This window comes from Phyllostomus discolor, chromosome 1 (genome assembly GCF_004126475.2).
Source record: "Phyllostomus discolor isolate MPI-MPIP mPhyDis1 chromosome 1, mPhyDis1.pri.v3, whole genome shotgun sequence".
Lineage (NCBI taxonomy): Eukaryota > Metazoa > Chordata > Mammalia > Chiroptera > Phyllostomidae > Phyllostomus > Phyllostomus discolor.
In genome coordinates, this window is record NC_040903.2 from 129,362,103 (window position 1) to 129,379,187 (window position 17,085).

At 41.8% G+C, this 17,085-nt stretch overlaps 1 protein-coding gene and 2 pseudogenes across 1 annotated transcript in view; all 3 read left to right on the forward strand.

The window, feature by feature from the left end:
- Positions 1–7,849, forward strand: part of SEC23A (Sec23 homolog A, COPII coat complex component) — a 61,645-nt gene extending 53,796 nt beyond the window's left edge. The window contains exons 19-20 of the mRNA XM_028506024.2: positions 2,097–2,162; positions 6,458–7,849. Coding sequence (XP_028361825.1) covers positions 2,097–2,162; positions 6,458–6,547 — 156 coding nt within the window. The 3' untranslated portion in view covers positions 6,548–7,849. The remainder of the gene's footprint in view (positions 1–2,096; positions 2,163–6,457) is intronic.
- A 7,740-nt stretch (positions 7,850–15,589) lies between these two features.
- Positions 15,590–16,184, forward strand: LOC114492408 (annotated as a pseudogene).
- On the forward strand, positions 16,177–17,080 carry LOC118501282 (annotated as a pseudogene).
- Positions 17,081–17,085: the final 5 nt, after the last annotated feature.

The following is a 17,085-nucleotide window of genomic DNA, read 5'->3' on the forward strand; positions in this document are numbered from 1 at the left end:
TTTTTGCTTCTTCGTGTTCCAAATTGTTGATTTGCTTCTCAGCTTCATCCACTCTATTGTTGTTTCCCTGTGAATTGTTCTTCATTTCAGTTAGTGTATCCTTTGTGTCTGACTGGATCATTTTTATACAGCAGAAGTCCTCACTAAGTTCTTTGAGCATCCTTTATAACCACTGTTTTGAACTCTGCATCTGAAAGATTGCTTATCTACATTTTGTTTAGTTATTTTGCTGGAGTTTTGTTCTGTTCTTTCATTTGGGCCATGTTTGTTTGTCTTCTCTTTTTGGCAGCCTCCCTGTGTTTACTTTCATGTATTATTTCATGTATTAGGTGGAGCTGCTATGACTCCCTATCTTGGTAGTGTAGCCTAATGTTGTAGGTGTCCTGTAGGGTCCAGTGGCACAACCTCCCCTATCACCCAATTTGGGTGCTTGAGTTGTGTCCCTTTAGTGTGGGCTGAACACCATCTTATTGTTGAGCCTTGATACGGTTGGCAGGCCAAAGGAAGGAATTTACCCAGGCCAGTTAGCTGCAAGGACTGGCTTTGACCACTGGCCACCAACCTCCACCTTCCATGGAGGATCAGCTGTGTAGGGGCAGGGTAGTGGTGCTCTGAAGTGGTCTGTAGTTCTCCACTGGGTGCACAGGCTCTGGGGTTTCCTGGGTGGTGCAGGCCTAGGATAGCCCCCACCTGTGTTTTGCCTAGGACCACCCTGCCTGAACTATAAAGCAGCCTGAGATGACTGCTACTTGTGCTGAGTTTGGGGTTGCTCAGGTGAAGCTAAGCTGTGAATCTAGGCTGGTTGCTGCTATGCCAGGCCTGGGGCCCCTTAGCTAGAAAGGGGTTGTGGGGGGTCACTGTGGTCAACTGTTGCTTGTTGACCTCTCGGATTTAGGAAGTTGTGAGGCATGAGCCAAGACCAGCCATTCATATGGAAAAGCAGCTTGGGTGGGCCTGTAAATTGGGTGAGATGGAGTCTCTGGGGATCTTTGTGGCATTGTTAGTCAGGTTGAAGGAGTCTCAGATATGGCACCAGCATTCGGGCTCTGTGGATCTGTGCAGGGTGGATTCAGAAAAAGGGACAGTGGCCTACTTTTCTGTCTTGGAGAAGGCTGCCCCCCTGCTTTTGTTTTGATACCAGATACTTCAGTTTCTCCCTGTGTGCCTCTGGTGCCTTTCAAGTTGCTACTCTGGTGCGGGACAACAGAGGGAGTGTCTCATGAAGTCGGTGTTTTGGTTCTTTAAAAGAAAGTGCTTGGGACTGCAGAAGTTTCTTTCACTGACTCAATCCCTGCTGGTATTTGCAGTCAGAAATTATGGGGGCTTATTTTCCTGGCACTGGAACCCTGGGCTGTGGGCCTGGTGTGGGGCTGGGAAACCTCACTCCCAAGACATCCCTCCCAAATTTTTTTTGAGGGTTTTATTTACATATTTTTAGAGAGAAGGGAAGGAGAGAAACATCAATGTGTGGTTTACTCTCACGTAGCCCTCACTGGGGACCTGGCCTGCAACCCAGGCATGTGCCTTGACTGGGAATCCAACTGGCGACCCTTTGGTTTGCAGCAAGTGCTCAATCCACTGAGCCACACCAGCCAGGGTGTTCCTCCCAAATTTTTATCCGCCATATGTGGATATGAGGTCACCCTGTTCCATGTCTCAGCCCTTCTACCAGCTGGGATGGATGTAGTTTCTTTAATTCTGCAGTTGTTGTACGTTCATTCAGCTGGGTTTCTCACAGTTCTGAGTGATAGCGGTTCTATATTTTGGTTGTAATTTTGATGTGGTTGTACCAGGAGGTGAACCATGTTTACTTATGCTGCCATCTTGACTGGAAACCCCTCTGTTTGTTATTATTAATGTTTTGACTGCATGATTTGTAGAGAAGAGGGTACATTTATTATTTGTTTGTGACATTTGAAGTTTAGTGGCCTATGTATTTCAAAATTTAGTTCATTTTTTAAAAAGTTATATTTTAATAAAATTAATTTTACCAGAACATATAAAATAAAAATTCATTTTAGTTGGCTTGATGTATTTGTTTAGTATTGACTAAGTCTGTTTTTGATGGATAATGTTATTTCTTCTTTGCTTTTAAGGCCCGTTTTCTGCTTTCAAAAGTCAACCCTTCACAGACTCATAATAATATGTATGCCTGGGGACAGGTAAGTGTAAATAGCAGATCTTGGAAGTTCTTTGTGTATTTATGGTGTGTTATTTTAATGAGCTACATTTTTCCCTATGTATTTGATAACGATTTCTGTTGGAAAAGTAGTGAAAAAATAAGAGTAGAAAATAGAATTAGCATTTGGTGACACCATAGAAAATAAAAGAATGATCATATTCCTCTCATATTCCAAATGTAGCACCACACCCTTGAGAAAAAGCAATAAAGTGTATAAGTTAATGTAAAAGTGATGATTTGAACTTAATGTTAGGCAGTGAGCCACATAAGGCCACAGACAGCAAGCCAGGGGAGATCGGGGATTATAGTTGAGCAGGAGATGCTGGAGTCCTGGAGATCATTATTAATATAATTTGATTGGGTAGAAGTTTTACCACTTCATACATATATCAACATTTATCAGGTAGCCTATATGCAGGACTCTTATAGTTGTACTGTAGGGTACATAGCAATCATTGCTGCCTGTGAAGAGCTTGTAATCTATTATTAGAGATAAGATATATACCTAAGGAATTAAACTACAATGCAGAATGGGGTATGTGCTTTTAGAAAGATGTATTGCAGAAGTTAGAGGAAGACAGGAAGAAGTCACATGTTGGCAGCAGGAGAAAGGTGTGTGATTAGAAAAAGGGAAATTGCTTTAGAATGGTTATTATTTTCAGTAGGTGGAAAGTACATAAGGAAGGGAATTCTAGGTCGAGGATAGTGTGGGCTAAATAAGGTACAGAGTACATGTAGGGATGAATAGTAGAGCATAAAACTGGAAGAGTACCATAATATAGCCAAATTGTGGAGGATGTTGAATGGCAGGTTTAGGACTGAGGAGTTGAGTATTTGTTAAGAATGGAATGTTTTTGGAGGTTTTTGGACAGAGGAGTGAATTTGAGTCTTAGATAATTTAGTTGGATGGTGAGATTGATTGAGAGCAGTCTGTAGATTGAAACTATATCTATTGAAGGTAATGCAAGTGAGAGGAAATGAAGGCAAGATGGTGAAAAATGATAGATTTGGGAGATGGTTCCAAAGCAGACACAATGGGACTTGTTTAGAAGTCAAATGATAGTGAGAGTTATTCCAAGGTAAGACAGCCATACACAAAATCTGGATTCTGATTGGGTCCGGGATTAGAGGGAGAGATAGCTATAAAGAATATAGTTGGAATGATTTGTGAAATTTGAGTATGGATTATATGTCAGATACTAGTACAATGTTATAAAGTTTCTTGAGTGTGATAATGGTGTCATTTTTATGTACGAGATACATCCTAAAGGGTTTTGGGGGTAAAATCATGATGTCTTAACTTGCAGAAAAGATTCAAGAAGAAGAAAAGGAAAAACTTACTTTAAACTCTGAAGTTTATTGCTGTCTGAAAGTAAATGCATTCGAGGCATAGATAAAAGCCTAAGGTCTTTCTTGGCCTTTAATTTTTATAAGACACTATGTCAATATTTTCATAGATAATAATCATTGTAATAAGTTGAGTATTATGTTTTGGTTACTATGCTCAGCTTTTTATACACTCCTTTTTAATTATTAAAATACTCCTATGAGTTGGGTAATATTTTAACCCTATTTTTCAGAAAAGGAAATTTAGGCTTTTGTAGGTTAAGTAACTTACCCTAGATCACATAGCTAAATTGTGTCCGTGTTCTCCTGTTTTGAACCTAGGCCAGTCTGACTATACAATCTGAACTTTCACCACTAAACTAAACTGATGACTGCAATTTATGAATTAACTTGGTAGCCAGGCATTTTACTAAAAATTATGGAATCTAATACCTTGGTTTTCTTTTTGTCAAAAATCAAATAGCCAGTGGTAAGTACTATCTGTGAATGGCCTGGAGAGGGCAGCACTGCACCACTGCTTGGTGAATGGATGCTGGAGGCCTCTGCTGCTGTAGTGATTCATACACTAAATCACATGAGGCTTTACCTCTCTGCCTAATCTTGGCTGTATTTTAAAGAGAAAAGGGGTGCATCTGAAAGATTGACATCAACCAGAAGCAGTTTAAAAATTATTTATTTATTTAGAGAGAGGGGACTGGAGGGAGAAAGAGAAGGGAGAGAAAAATCCATATGGGAGAGAAATGTGGGCCAGTTGTCTCTTGTATGCCCCCAAATGGGGACCTGGCCCACAAACCCAGGTATGTGCCCTGACCAGGAATCAAACCAGCGATCTTTCTGGTTTCAGGCTGTTGCCCATCCCACAGAGCCACACCAGTCAGGGACTAACTGCAAATTTTTGGTAAGATTGACTTGAGCATTAGTACTTATAATTTCAAATAAGATCTAGAATATAAATCAGAAAACCCATATATATACTTTTTGTTTTGAGTAGGAAAAATAGATCTGGATTTGGGTAAATTGAGGTGGAAAATATGTATAAAATGAGAAAAAAAAGTCAGGTATAATTATAGGAAGGAAAAACCAAGAGTTGCCAGGTTATTATTAGTTTGTCATATCATGAGACCTTTGCTTCTGTGTTAACTATGAAAATAGACTAAGGAAAAGTATATTTCAGTGTTATAAAATAATAGAGTTATAATAATAATGGTTGAAACATGATGTATGGCTACTCTGTGCCAGGTAATGTTCTGTTTTCTTTATACAATTTAATTCATTTAATCTTTACAACAGCATGTGAAATAAGCCCTTATTTTACAGAGAAGGAAACTAAAGCAGAGAGGTTAAGTAACTTCCTCAAAGTCACACAGGCAGTAAAGTGGCAGAGTGAAGATTTGAGTCTAGGCAGTGTGGCTTGCTACTCTGAGCTCAATCTTTTGCTGTTGCCTCGCTTCATTAGCAAGGTTTTCAAGGCCTTAAGAATTAACATATAAAAACATGTAATAAAATTGAATTTCCTTTATTCAGGAGAGGTAGGGCATGTCTGTTGTTATGTCAGACTAGACCCACGGGAGCTACAAATTCTCATCTCACATCTGCCAATAACTTTCTGATCTCATCTGAAAATTACTTAATTTCCATTTTAGACTTTACATATTTACTGATAAATAATACGTATCAAGTGAAAAATCTAAAATTCAGATATAAAGTCTTTTTCTTGCTGTAATGAAATTTCATTATTAATGGGTTTGGATTATCAGGGTCATTCTATCAATGTCGTTTTCATTAAAATAGAAGTTGAGAATTTTCCCTAATTCTTGTGAATTACTTAGAACCTGCAGAAATAAATTAAAATGAATTGAAAACTTACAAGCATAGTTTAAACAGTGATATGTTTGTTTCCTTCCAGCTGGCATTTCTGTTGAAATATGTACATTTGGAGTTTTATTTTAGTAAATAGGCAGCAATAAGGAGATTTGTTCTTTAGAAATGATAAAAGCACCAGTTTATTCAGGAAAACTAACACTACTTTAAAGATTAACTTGGATATGAAGCTATTCTAACATCAGTAGGTAAATTACAATACAGATATGATGCTGACCATTTGGAGTTAGTTCAGACCCCACAAGTTAAAGGACATGGTCCATAATTAGACTACTTGCACTTCAGATGACAGCTGCAAGTAGGATCCTGGGCTACCCGCACTTCTATCCAACTGGCTAGAAATCCATGTGTGTGTTTTGGGGGGTTCCCATGACTATACTCAGGTTCAGGAATTAGAGCAACTCATAAAACCCAGGAAAGCACTTTATTTATGATTACATTTTTATTATACAGGTTACAAATTAGGACTAGCCAAATGAAGAGACAGAGCGAGGTCTGGAGGGGTCCAAGATACAGAGCTCTGTGCCCTCTTTCCATGAAATTGGGGTACACCATCCTCCCAGCACATTGATGTTTGTCAAACAGGAAACTTTGCTGAGATTTGGCATCTGTAGGTTTTCTTGGGTGACTCCTTTCCATAGGCATGACTGACTGAGTCGTTGGTGCCTGACTGAACTGTCTCTAGCCCTCCCCTCCACCTTCCTGGAGGTCCACCTGTCTTAAAGCCCAATGCTTCCATCATGCGGTTGATCTTTCTGGTGACTGGCCTCCATCCTGAGTCATCTCATCTCATAGCATAAACTCAGGTGTGATCTGAGGGGCTCATGAATAACAAAGACACAACTGTTAGGAAATTCCAGGGATATAAACTCCCTCTCAGGAACCCAGGGACAAAGGCCAGTCACATTCATTATTATACAGCAGGAAAATAGGCATTATTTTGCTTAAAATTATTTCCTTGATTGTTTTAACCATTTGTTTTTATAATTGCTTACAGATTTGAAGATATCACACTGTTTTAATCATAGCAAATATCTTTTTTTCTAGGAGTCTGGAGCACCTATTCTCACAGATGATGTTAGTTTACAAGTATTTATGGATCATTTAAAGAAACTTGCCGTGTCAAGTGCTGCTTGAAGTGCTACACATGTTAAAGCCATTTAAGAAGATGAAATAATATTTCAATTTTATTTTTTCTCTTTTTCAATTGATCTGTGGAAATCAACAGAGATATCTCTCTAGACTCTTTGTATTAGTGTGGTTTGAGATATACAGAAAAATGTTCACATTTGTAGATTAAGCTGGAAGATAAGAGCAATATGAACAAACTTACTTTGCTTGCCACAGTATTATAACTGGTTTTGGAAATTTGAGGTCTTTATAACTTAATTATGTTAAAGAGTAAAATGGAGTTTGTCTTATATTAAAGAGACATAACTCATTTGTATATTGCAGATAAATCCACGTGGCACTGAATATCTATACTGACTTTTGAAAACTTGTTTCTTAATTTTAGCTAGAAAGTAAAGAAAAATCATCAACAGTAATGGTAAAGGTGAACATTTTTGCCTATTCATTGAATATTTTTCTGTGATTTTCATCACTTATGTATACACTTTTTCTGTACTTAAATTTATTAAGGCAGATTTATTTTTATGATTTGTTTAGAAATTATTTGACTTTCTATGTGGTAATTTTCATGAAGATAATTTAATGTTTTTGGTCATTTGAAAAAATTGTTTAGAGATGAAAGGTTTTGGGGGATAATAATCCCCAGACTGACAGTAAATGTGAAATTCCCACATGTGCTCAATTTATGTGATTAAAATGAGAATTTTTTTAAAAAGGAGATAGAAAATAAACCATTTAGAGAGCCTTTGCAGTAAAAATGACTTATCATTACTAACCCAAATTTGGTTTTCACTGCATGACTTTGTTTTTCTCCTTGTTTTTCTGAGGTAAATTTCACCCTGAATGCTTCAGTATTTTAACACTATTTTGGGAGTTTACACATTAGTTTTTGTTTTTGCTTTCATTTTGTGAAATTTATTAAGTTGTGGTTCTTATTGAAACAGTATTATATAATATTTTGTTGAATTATCTCACGTGATGCTCAGTTCTGTTTTGATTTATTCATTAGTACCATTCACATTTACCTTTAAAGTTTACTTGTAGCAGATGTTTACATTGCTAAAGCCGGAAATATTTAACAGCGAAATTTACATCAAGTACTGCAAATATAAGGTGGTGCTATGATATGTGCTTAGAAGGACAGTTTTGATGATTGTACTTGCATGAACACAATTATATGATGATGGTAAAAAAGAAACTTTAAAAAATTGTTTGTTATAATACTCTGTTAGAGTAAATACATTTCTCTGTTCCTTTTTATTTGGATTGAACTGTGTTAAGCATAAATACCAATAAAATATACTTTTACTCTGTTATTCTGCTTATTTTGAAATTTAGTAAAGTGGAGTAGCCTCACGTAAAAATAGAGCATTTAAAATTTGCTATTCATAGATTAAAAAGTCATTCATTTTTAGAATAACAGCTGTATTGAGATGTAATTCACACACTATACAATTCACTCATTTAAAGTGTACAGTTCAGCGGGTTTTAGAATATCCAGAGTTGTGGTACCACCACTGCAGTCAATTTCAGAGCATTTTCATCATCCCCAAAATAAGGTACTCATTTTTGCTGTAAGGCAGCAGTGTCGAACTCATTTTCACCAGGGGCCACATCCATCTCACGGTTGCCTTCAAAGGACTGAATGTAATTTTAGGACTGTATGAATGTAACTACTCCTTAACAGTTAAGCGAGAGCTTGGTGCTGCCACTGGTGGAAACATGGTGCCGGGCCAGATAAAACAGGGTGGAGGGCCAGATTTGGCTTGTGGGCCTTGTGTTTGCCACCTGTGCTCCAAGGAATTGTGTTTTGAATTTAACATGTTTTGAATTGAAGAAAGACTCTGTGATGATCATTGATGTTTAATTTGCCTGGCCCCTTAAGTCCATTAGGAATACATTATGTCTTCTCTTGAGTGATGTTGGTACCCTAAATTGTCCACTTCTCGATTAAAGGTGAAGGTGCTAAAGTACTTCTGTATTTAAGGGATAAGGATGAACAAATATATCATCAAACTCTTTTAGCCTACCATTTGAAAGAGATCACCCTGGATAATATTTGTGTATATGTTAGCTATTACTAAATTGCTAGCTATTTAAATAGACTGCTGAAAGAAGAAATGTTTAATCCTTAACTATTTAAATAGACAACAGATAAAGGAAATTTGCTAAATTACTAGCAGCAATAAGAAGCTAGGCTATGTCCAGAACTATTTTGGAATTCATTCTTGATCCTACTGTGGCAGGAAAAGAAACTGCTCTCTGTAACACTTGCAAGATTTGTCGGGACAAAAGCTGAGTAAAAGTTATTTTTAGGTAAGGAGCCGGCTAGTGCTAAGTAACGTTATCTGAAGGTCACTAACCTTGCTCCTGCTTCTGAATGCTTGCTTTCAGCAGCTGGTTTCCCCTCCCTTTCTGCCTGTGTAACTGGTATATAAAAAGGACCCCTAACCCAGCCTTTTCAGCTCAGAGGATTTGGATGTTAACCCCCCCTCTGGGCCCCCGGGTAATAAAGTTTGTGCTTTGTTATCTCTCCGAGTGTGGGTGGATTTTCCACAACATTTTGGTGCATTGGCCGGGAAACCCCTCACTCGAGCAGATATTTTGCCTCAGGTGAAGGTGACCGGGGGAGTCAGTGGGGGAGCCCTGCTGCAGGGGAGGAGCACGTGCCCTGGTGGTTCCAGGCTTCCTGGGGCAGAGACTCCCCGTGCCGCGTCCCCAACCGCTCTAACACCCGGGTGGAGGGGAGAGATGAACCATGGACTGTCGGAGGCACCAATCAGGAATCGGTGAGCCCTGGGGACTGGACCCGAGTGCCAGAGGGGGGCTGATCACCCCCCAACCAGGAAATTCAGGAGTCTGGGCCAAGACCCAGACCATTGGATTCCTACTCAGGGGAGAACTGTGTGACTTACTGTGTGTGAATGTATTTGTAACTCTATGGGCTGGCCAGGCTTATGGAGTCTGATTGAGCCCCCAACCTGTGGCAGGCGTGTGAAAGATCCCCTTTTCCTTTGTCTGCGTCAGTTGGGAGAATTCATCATGGGTTGGGGGAGGTTTCTGCCACAGTACTATATTGCATGTAAGTAGGTGCGCCACCATTTTGGGTAAAATGGAGGACGAGCCACGTGAGTGCCCCCCACCCAGGGTGGAGCGTGCATGGTTGTCGTCACCTTGGATGATGGGTCACGTGAGAGCCCCTCCATCTTGGAACTGGGCAAGGTGCCAGGCTAAGGGCTCTCTCTCCAGACTATATCCGTCTGGTTCTCTGTATAACTGGTTCTGATAAGAATGGCTCTGAAGGACATGTACTGAAGTTTAAGGAAAACATCTGGTCTGTAGGGTGTTTGCAGGGTCTGAGCTTCAGAAAACTGCAGAATGTCCCTGCAAATCTAGGGAATTTTAGTGAAAGGTACCTGCAGTGCCAGGGACTTTCGGCTGTCCTTCCCAGAGTGGAAAAGGAACCAGGATTAAAAGAATAATGGTTAAATCTGAATGAGTAAAATTATGTATAAAGAATGTAAAGTTTTAAACCTGGAGTAAAGGAAACCTCAACTATTTGTTTTCTGGTTTTGTGGGAAAAGAGCAGTGTTGTTTCTGATCAAAAACCCTCTGTACTTAAAATCTGTTTAAGGTTGCCTGTAACTGGTTGGGGAGGATGCCTTTGCCACTCCGGACTCAGGAAGGGCCATTTGGGGCTGATGATTGCTTCAGCCAGAGGCAAAGCGGCATGTCTCTGCCAAAAGACTGGGCCTGAAGGAGCATGTCTCTGTGTGAGAGAATGCCCCTACCTGGGTACTGTTCTGGAAACTCTGTGTTTTGGGTTTTGCTCTGCATCTGCTCTGAAAAGGAAAAGGAAATGAAGGATTCCAGGGAAGGTTAAAACTTCACACTCTGTAGAAAAGTAAATAATTTATATATATATATATATATATATATATATATATATATATATATATATATAGAAGGTCTGTGGGAAACTGAAGATAAATGGAAAAGTGAAAGTTTTGGAATTATGTGGTGTTAATAATAAAAGGTATAAGGCATGGAAATACACTCTTGGTGAATGTCAGAAAATGTATGAAAAAATAAAAGGGTTGTAAATGTTACAAAAGTCTGTAGAAGTAAAGGTTTTAAGAAGCCCGGTAAATATCATAAGGGAAAAGATTTTCCTTCAGGCTTTGTATTTTTCTCCCTACCTGATCCCTCCAGAATTTGGCATTCTGAAGGAGTAAGTGAAAACATAAGGTTTCTTTGCATAAGACCAATAAGACCAGTAGTTAATAGTGGTTTTGTTAACCAAGACTTTGACTGGAACGTCACGTCTGATGAAGGCATGTATGGGTTCTGGTCGTCACCAGAAAGCCCTGAGGAACTGGGATTGACTTGTGAAGCTAGTGTAAGCCCATGAGAAAAAGCCTGGTACTTTGGTTGGTTGTACAGTTCATGGCAGTCTTTCCAGGGAAGGAACAAAGGTTGCTTTCATGAAAGATGGCCAAAAAGGAACCTGTGGGCACAATGAAAACCTCAAGAATCTGAGTGAAACAACTGGTACAGGTGAAGCCAGATGGCGGATGTGTGGCTCTGCTTCTGTGCCCTGAGGGGCGGACTGAGAAGTCAATCTGAAGGTTCCCTGTGTGAGTTCCAGCAAAGCAGAATTAAAGATCATAAGTAATTCAGGCTGCTCTTGGTGAGTTTATGCAAACGAACAGTCAAAATAAAAAACAGAACTCAAAGTAGTCCCTTTAATAACAGTGAGGGTGATTTTAAGGAGAAAAATTATGGTTCAAGGAAAATCACAATGCTCAGTATTGAACATCAGAATAATGCAGCTAACTGTCTTAACAGTTTGTTTTCATTTGAAGGTTAAAACTGGTTTTGTAATATCATCAAAGATGTACAATTTACAGGTACAGAGGACCTATCAAATTGCCATTGCTGAATGTCGTTGCAGGAAAGACCTCGCAACTGAATGCCTTCCCAAAAGACAGTCTCACAGGCACAGAGACTGGTTTGGGGACTATTGTGTAAATTAACCTGTGTGTTCTTCTGTTTTCATAGGACGTATGCCTATGACTTCATTGCCTGAGTGATTGGTTGCAATATAGGCCTCACTTAAGGAGCCCATTTTTCATCATCACCCCCTGGAGCTCAATGGTGTGGCTAAACTAAGTGGTTGGGTTAGTAAGCAGTTTGGGTGATCTGTGGGCTTCACTTTAAAACTGACTTTCCCTTTTCTGTCTTAGTGGCTTGAACAGGAAAGGTTTAGATATCTGAAAGGAGGGAAATCATAATATATTCCCTCAGCCTGAGTAAAGTATAATGGACTACAAAAGCTTTGGATAAGTGTAGCATGCCTTGTACACCTTCCTCCAGATAAGCCATACCTAAGCTCCTGCCCCTTTCATTTAATGGTTATGATTTAATTGTGCCTTCCAACTCTTTCCAAATCTGTCACCTCCAGAATATAACCAGGATGCCAACAATCCAGTAATGCCAGCCTTTGGACACCGAGCCTGCGACTTCCTGGTAACAGCCAACTGACCAGGATTCTGTAAGGTCCTTCCCCTTACAGGAAGGACTCCCTCCATGCTGCACCCCCTTTCAGGGCACCCCAGGCCCACGGGTAGGTAAAACAATGTCCATTTCCAGCCAGAAGCAGTTACAAGAAGATGAGACCTTTGTCCATTGTCCTTTAAAATAATTTAAAGTGGGTATATATCTAAAATGAAAAATTGTTACAAGGTGCAGCCAACGGGGGGACCCCAAATGGGCATTTGGGATGGGGTCCAGAACTCAAGGTGCCCAGGAAATTTTAGGATGTCTTCACCCCTTCCCCACAGGTGTAAGTTGGGGGAGGGACACACAGAGCAAAAATATGCGGGGCTGTTTTGTACAGCACCAGCTTTGCAGTTGACCCATGGCGTGGTCATTTAACATGCCTATAGCCTTTGGCTGGTCACTTCGATATGTTAAATGGCTGTGACCATGCTCTGGGCCAGGGAGATAAAAAAGACTCCCCTGCCCAGGATGTAACAGGGAGGCAGGTCCCCTGAGTGGGAGCTTGAAGAAGATTGTTTCCATAATATGGGGCCACACCTGCCCAGACCCATGATAGCAGACAGATGGGAGCGGGTACCAGCCTGTCGAGGATCTGTGGGCCGTCTACGAAGCAGTTGACAGCGCCACCCAGTGGTCCCGAACCCGTACACCCTCCCAGCCAGCTTCCCTCAACAGCAACGTGGTTTACCTGCCTTGATCTGAAGGATGCCTTCTCCTGCATTCCTGTGGCACCTTCCAGCCAACCCATTTTTGCCTTTGAATAAAAAGATCCGCACACAGTGGTCAAGACTCAGTTGACCTGGACTAGACTGCCCCAGGGGGTTAAGAACTCCCCAACCCTATTTGGGGAAGCCCTAGCAGGAGACCCCTCGCTAAGGGGGGATGGACCTGACAATTCTGCAGTACACAGACAACCTCCTCCTGGTGGCCCATCCCAGGAATGGTGCCAGGAAGGAACGCACACGCTGCTGAAGTGCCCCCTACAGCCATCTGCGCAGTCCTCTGTCATGACCCTTCACGGTGCTCTATTGGGTTCGCCTGCCCCAGTGGCCTGCAAGCTCCCTTGGGGCTCCGGCAATGTCGCCAGGTGCAGAGCTCAGCAACCAGGCTTACCAGAAGTACTCACAGTGTGATCAGGGGCGCGGACAGAAAATGACAGAGTTCCCAACGCCCTCCAGAACCTTGTCTAATTTCTGAGAAAAATTCTCATTCTCCTGAGGGAAAGCCAGCCTGCACCCTGCGGCTGTGGAACTCGGCCCTACTACCAGGCTTTGAAGGGTCCGGACATTAAGAGAAAGCCTTCCAAAATATTAAGGGGTGCCTCAGCAATGTTCCTGCCCTTGGACTGTCAAAGCTGGGGTGGCCTTTTAATCTGTATACCCACAAGAGAGACAAGGTAGCCCTTAGGTCCTGACCCAGCCTGCCGGACCATGGCAACACCCGGTGGCTCACCTTTCTAAGCAGTTGAACCATGACGCCACTGGCTGGCCACCTTGTCTGAGGGCAGTCACTGCTCCCATAACCCTCTTGCAAGGGGCATAAGTGGCTGTCGAACCCCAGACTGATTCAATACCGGGGCATCCTCCAAGGAAACCCGAGGGTGCATGTTAAGACCATGAAACAAGTCAATCCAGCCACCTACTTACCGGCAGAACTTGGAGAGCTGGACCATGACTGTCTTAGAGTAACTAAAGAAGTTCACGCCAGCCGGACAGACCTCCAGGACCAGCCCCTGGCCCAACCTGATGTTAATGTCACCCACTACATGAATAGAAGCAGCTATATGGTTGAGGGCAGGAAAGTTGCCGAGTATGCAGACCAGAAAACTGGACTGCCCTGGACAAACTTACTGCTGCAGGAGTCACCCCTTGAATCTACTACAGCCAGGCCAAGACAGCAGCAGATCCCAAAGACCCGAGGACTAGGCCTGTGCCAAAAAACCCATGCTAAGACACTGGAGGACACCAACCAGTAAAAAAGACACCAAGAAATAGACCGTTGTTCCACAGGGTACCTGACTTTAATTGGCACCTTCGCAGGAGCATCGACAATTGGACTAGTGACTGTGGCCCCTAAGAAATGTAATCCCTGAAAAGCAGGTCACCCTAGAAATAGTTTGTTTCTGTTTAATCTCTGTATTTGGGTTTATTGTATGCTTTGCTTAACAAATGCAGCCCCCGTCTCAGCCCCAGCCTGCAAATGTAATACCCCCAGGCATAGGATTATGCTCAGCAGTAAAGTGGTCTCTTACTATCTCCCAGGGTCAGCTTTCAGCTCCTCCACTGACATGCCATCGGGTTGCGTTCAGTCACAGCAATCCCTCTGCACTTGGGGAGGGAAGGTATACCGGGCTGGAGTAACATCCAGGACCATAAAGTACCAGACCCGGAGGTGTCAGGCATATAGGACCCTGCATCCTCCAGACCTTAGTCCAACACCTAGGGCTACAGTGACTCGTAGGGCAGCTGCCCCAGTGCTAGCCCTCCAGTGGTACCAATACCAGTATCAGCAGTTGTAACCCTCCCAAGGACCTCAGCCTTATAGCCAGGTATTAGTGATGCTAAAAGGGATAAAGCACCTTATAGCATCAAAGGGGGGAATGTGGCAGGAAAAGAAACTGCTCTCTGTAACACTTGCAAGTTTTGTCAGGACAAAAGCTGAGTAAAAGTTATTTTTAGGTAAAGAGCTGGCTAGTGCTAAGTAACGTTATCTGAAGGTCACTAACCTTGCTCCTGCTTCTGAATGCTTGCTTTCAGCAGCTGGTTCCCCCACCCCCCCTTTCTGCCTGTGTAACTGATATATAAAAAGGACCCCTAACCCAGCCTTTTCAGCTCAGAGGATTTGGATGTTAACCCCGCCCCCCCCCCGGGGCCCCCGGGTAATAAAGTTTGTGCTTTGTTATCTCTCCGAGTGTGGGTATATTTTCCACAACACTACCACCCTTAGTGGCCTTCTCTCTAAAAATGACCTTACACCTACATCATTTCTGTACATATATTTTGGTGTAATGGGATAAATTTAATCTTTAATAGGCTGATCCAAAAAGTGAGTTGACATATTCTCTACCCAGTTCCCAACTTGATAAACTTTCCTCTCATTCCCTATCTCCAGGACTGCATATGATGGATGTGCTTACTGTCCAGTCTAGACCATAAATAAGGGAATTATTTTCAACTAACACTTCAACCAATTCTTTCATTAATATCTCCCTATTTACTTGTTCTCCATTGTAGTGCTATTCTATCTTCATCACATCTAACCCGGTTTAGTGAAACAGCCTCCTAATTAGTCTGCTTTCTCCTTTTTTCCATCCTGCTCTTCAATGCACCGAAGTACAAATCTGACCATGCTATTCCTATTGTTCTCAGTAAATTCTGAACACTTTGGCCTGGTGACATACACTGTACATTAAATTTAATCCAACTTTTTTGCAACAGGTTTGCCACCAGAACGCTGGTGTGAAAACACTCCTAAATCTAAGCCCAAATGGGAAAGAAAAAGACTCGAATCAACATCGTTATCACTGGACATGTTGAATTGGGAAAGTCTACTATTACTGGCCCCCTGATCTACACATGTGGTGGGATTGACAAAAACCATTGAAAGTTTAAGAAGGAGGCTGCTGAGATGGGGAAGGGCTCCTTCAGGTATACCTGCGTCTTGGATAAACTGAAAGCTGAACGTGAATGTGGTATCACCATTGATTTCTCCCTGTGGATATTCAAGACCAGCAAGTATTCTGTGATGATCATTAATTCTCCCAGGGACAGAATTTGTCAAAACATGATTACAGGCACATCTCAGGCTGACTGTGCTGTCCTGACTGTTGGTGGTGGGGAATTTGAAGCAGGTATCTCCAAGAATGGGCAGACCTGTGAGCATGTCCGTCAAGCTTACACACTAGGTGTGAAATAACGTTGCTAACCAAATGGACTTCACTGAGCTGCCTTGTAGCCAGAAGAGATACAAGGAATTCATTAAGGACATCAACACATTAAGAAAATTGGTTACAAGTAGTATTTGTGCCAATTTCTGGTTGGAATGGGGACAACATGCTGGAGTAAAGTGCTAACATGCCCTGGTTTAAGGAATGGGAAGTCACTTGTAAAGATGGCAATGCCAGTGGAACCTGACTTGAAGCTCCAGATTGATTGGTCTTTGTCCAACTGACAAACCCTTGCATCTGCCTGTCCAGGATGTCTACAAAATTGGCATTCATACTGTCTGTGTGGGCCGAATGGAAACTGTTGTTTTCAAGGCCAGCAAGATGGTTACCTTTGCTCCAGTCATATTACAACTGAAGTAGTCTGTTGAAACACACCATGAAGCCTTGAGAGAATCTCTTCTGGGAGAATGTGGGCTTCAATATCAAGAAAATGTCTGTCAAAGGCATTTATTGTGGCAATGTGGCTGGCGATGCAAAAATGACCCACCAGTGGAAACTGCTGCCTTCACAGCTCAGGCTATTATCCTGAACCTTCCAGACCAAATCATTGCTGGACACACACCTGCGCTAGATTGTCACAGATTTTCTGAGATGAAGGAGATTGATCATCATTCTTGGAAAAAGCTGGAAGATGGCCCAAAGTTTCTGAAATCTGGTGGTGTTGCCATCATTGATACCAGTTCCTGGCAAGCCCAGGTGTTTTAAGAGTTTCTATGACTGTCCTCTGGGCCATTTTGCTGTTCATGACATGAGACAGTTGCTGTGGGTGTTACTAGACAGTGGACAAGAAGGGAGCTGGAGCTGGCAGAGGCACCAAGTCTATTCAGAAAGCTCAGAAGGCTAAATGGATATTATTCCCAGTTTTGCCATTCCAGTTTAAAATCAGTGGTGGAAGAATGGTCTCAGAATGCTTTGTCTCTATTGGGCATTTAAGTTTAATAGTAAGACTGATTAATGATTACAGTGCATTGTAATCATTCCTTCAGAAGGAAAGGAGACTGTTTTGTGGACCATGTTTTTGTTTGTGTTTTGTGGA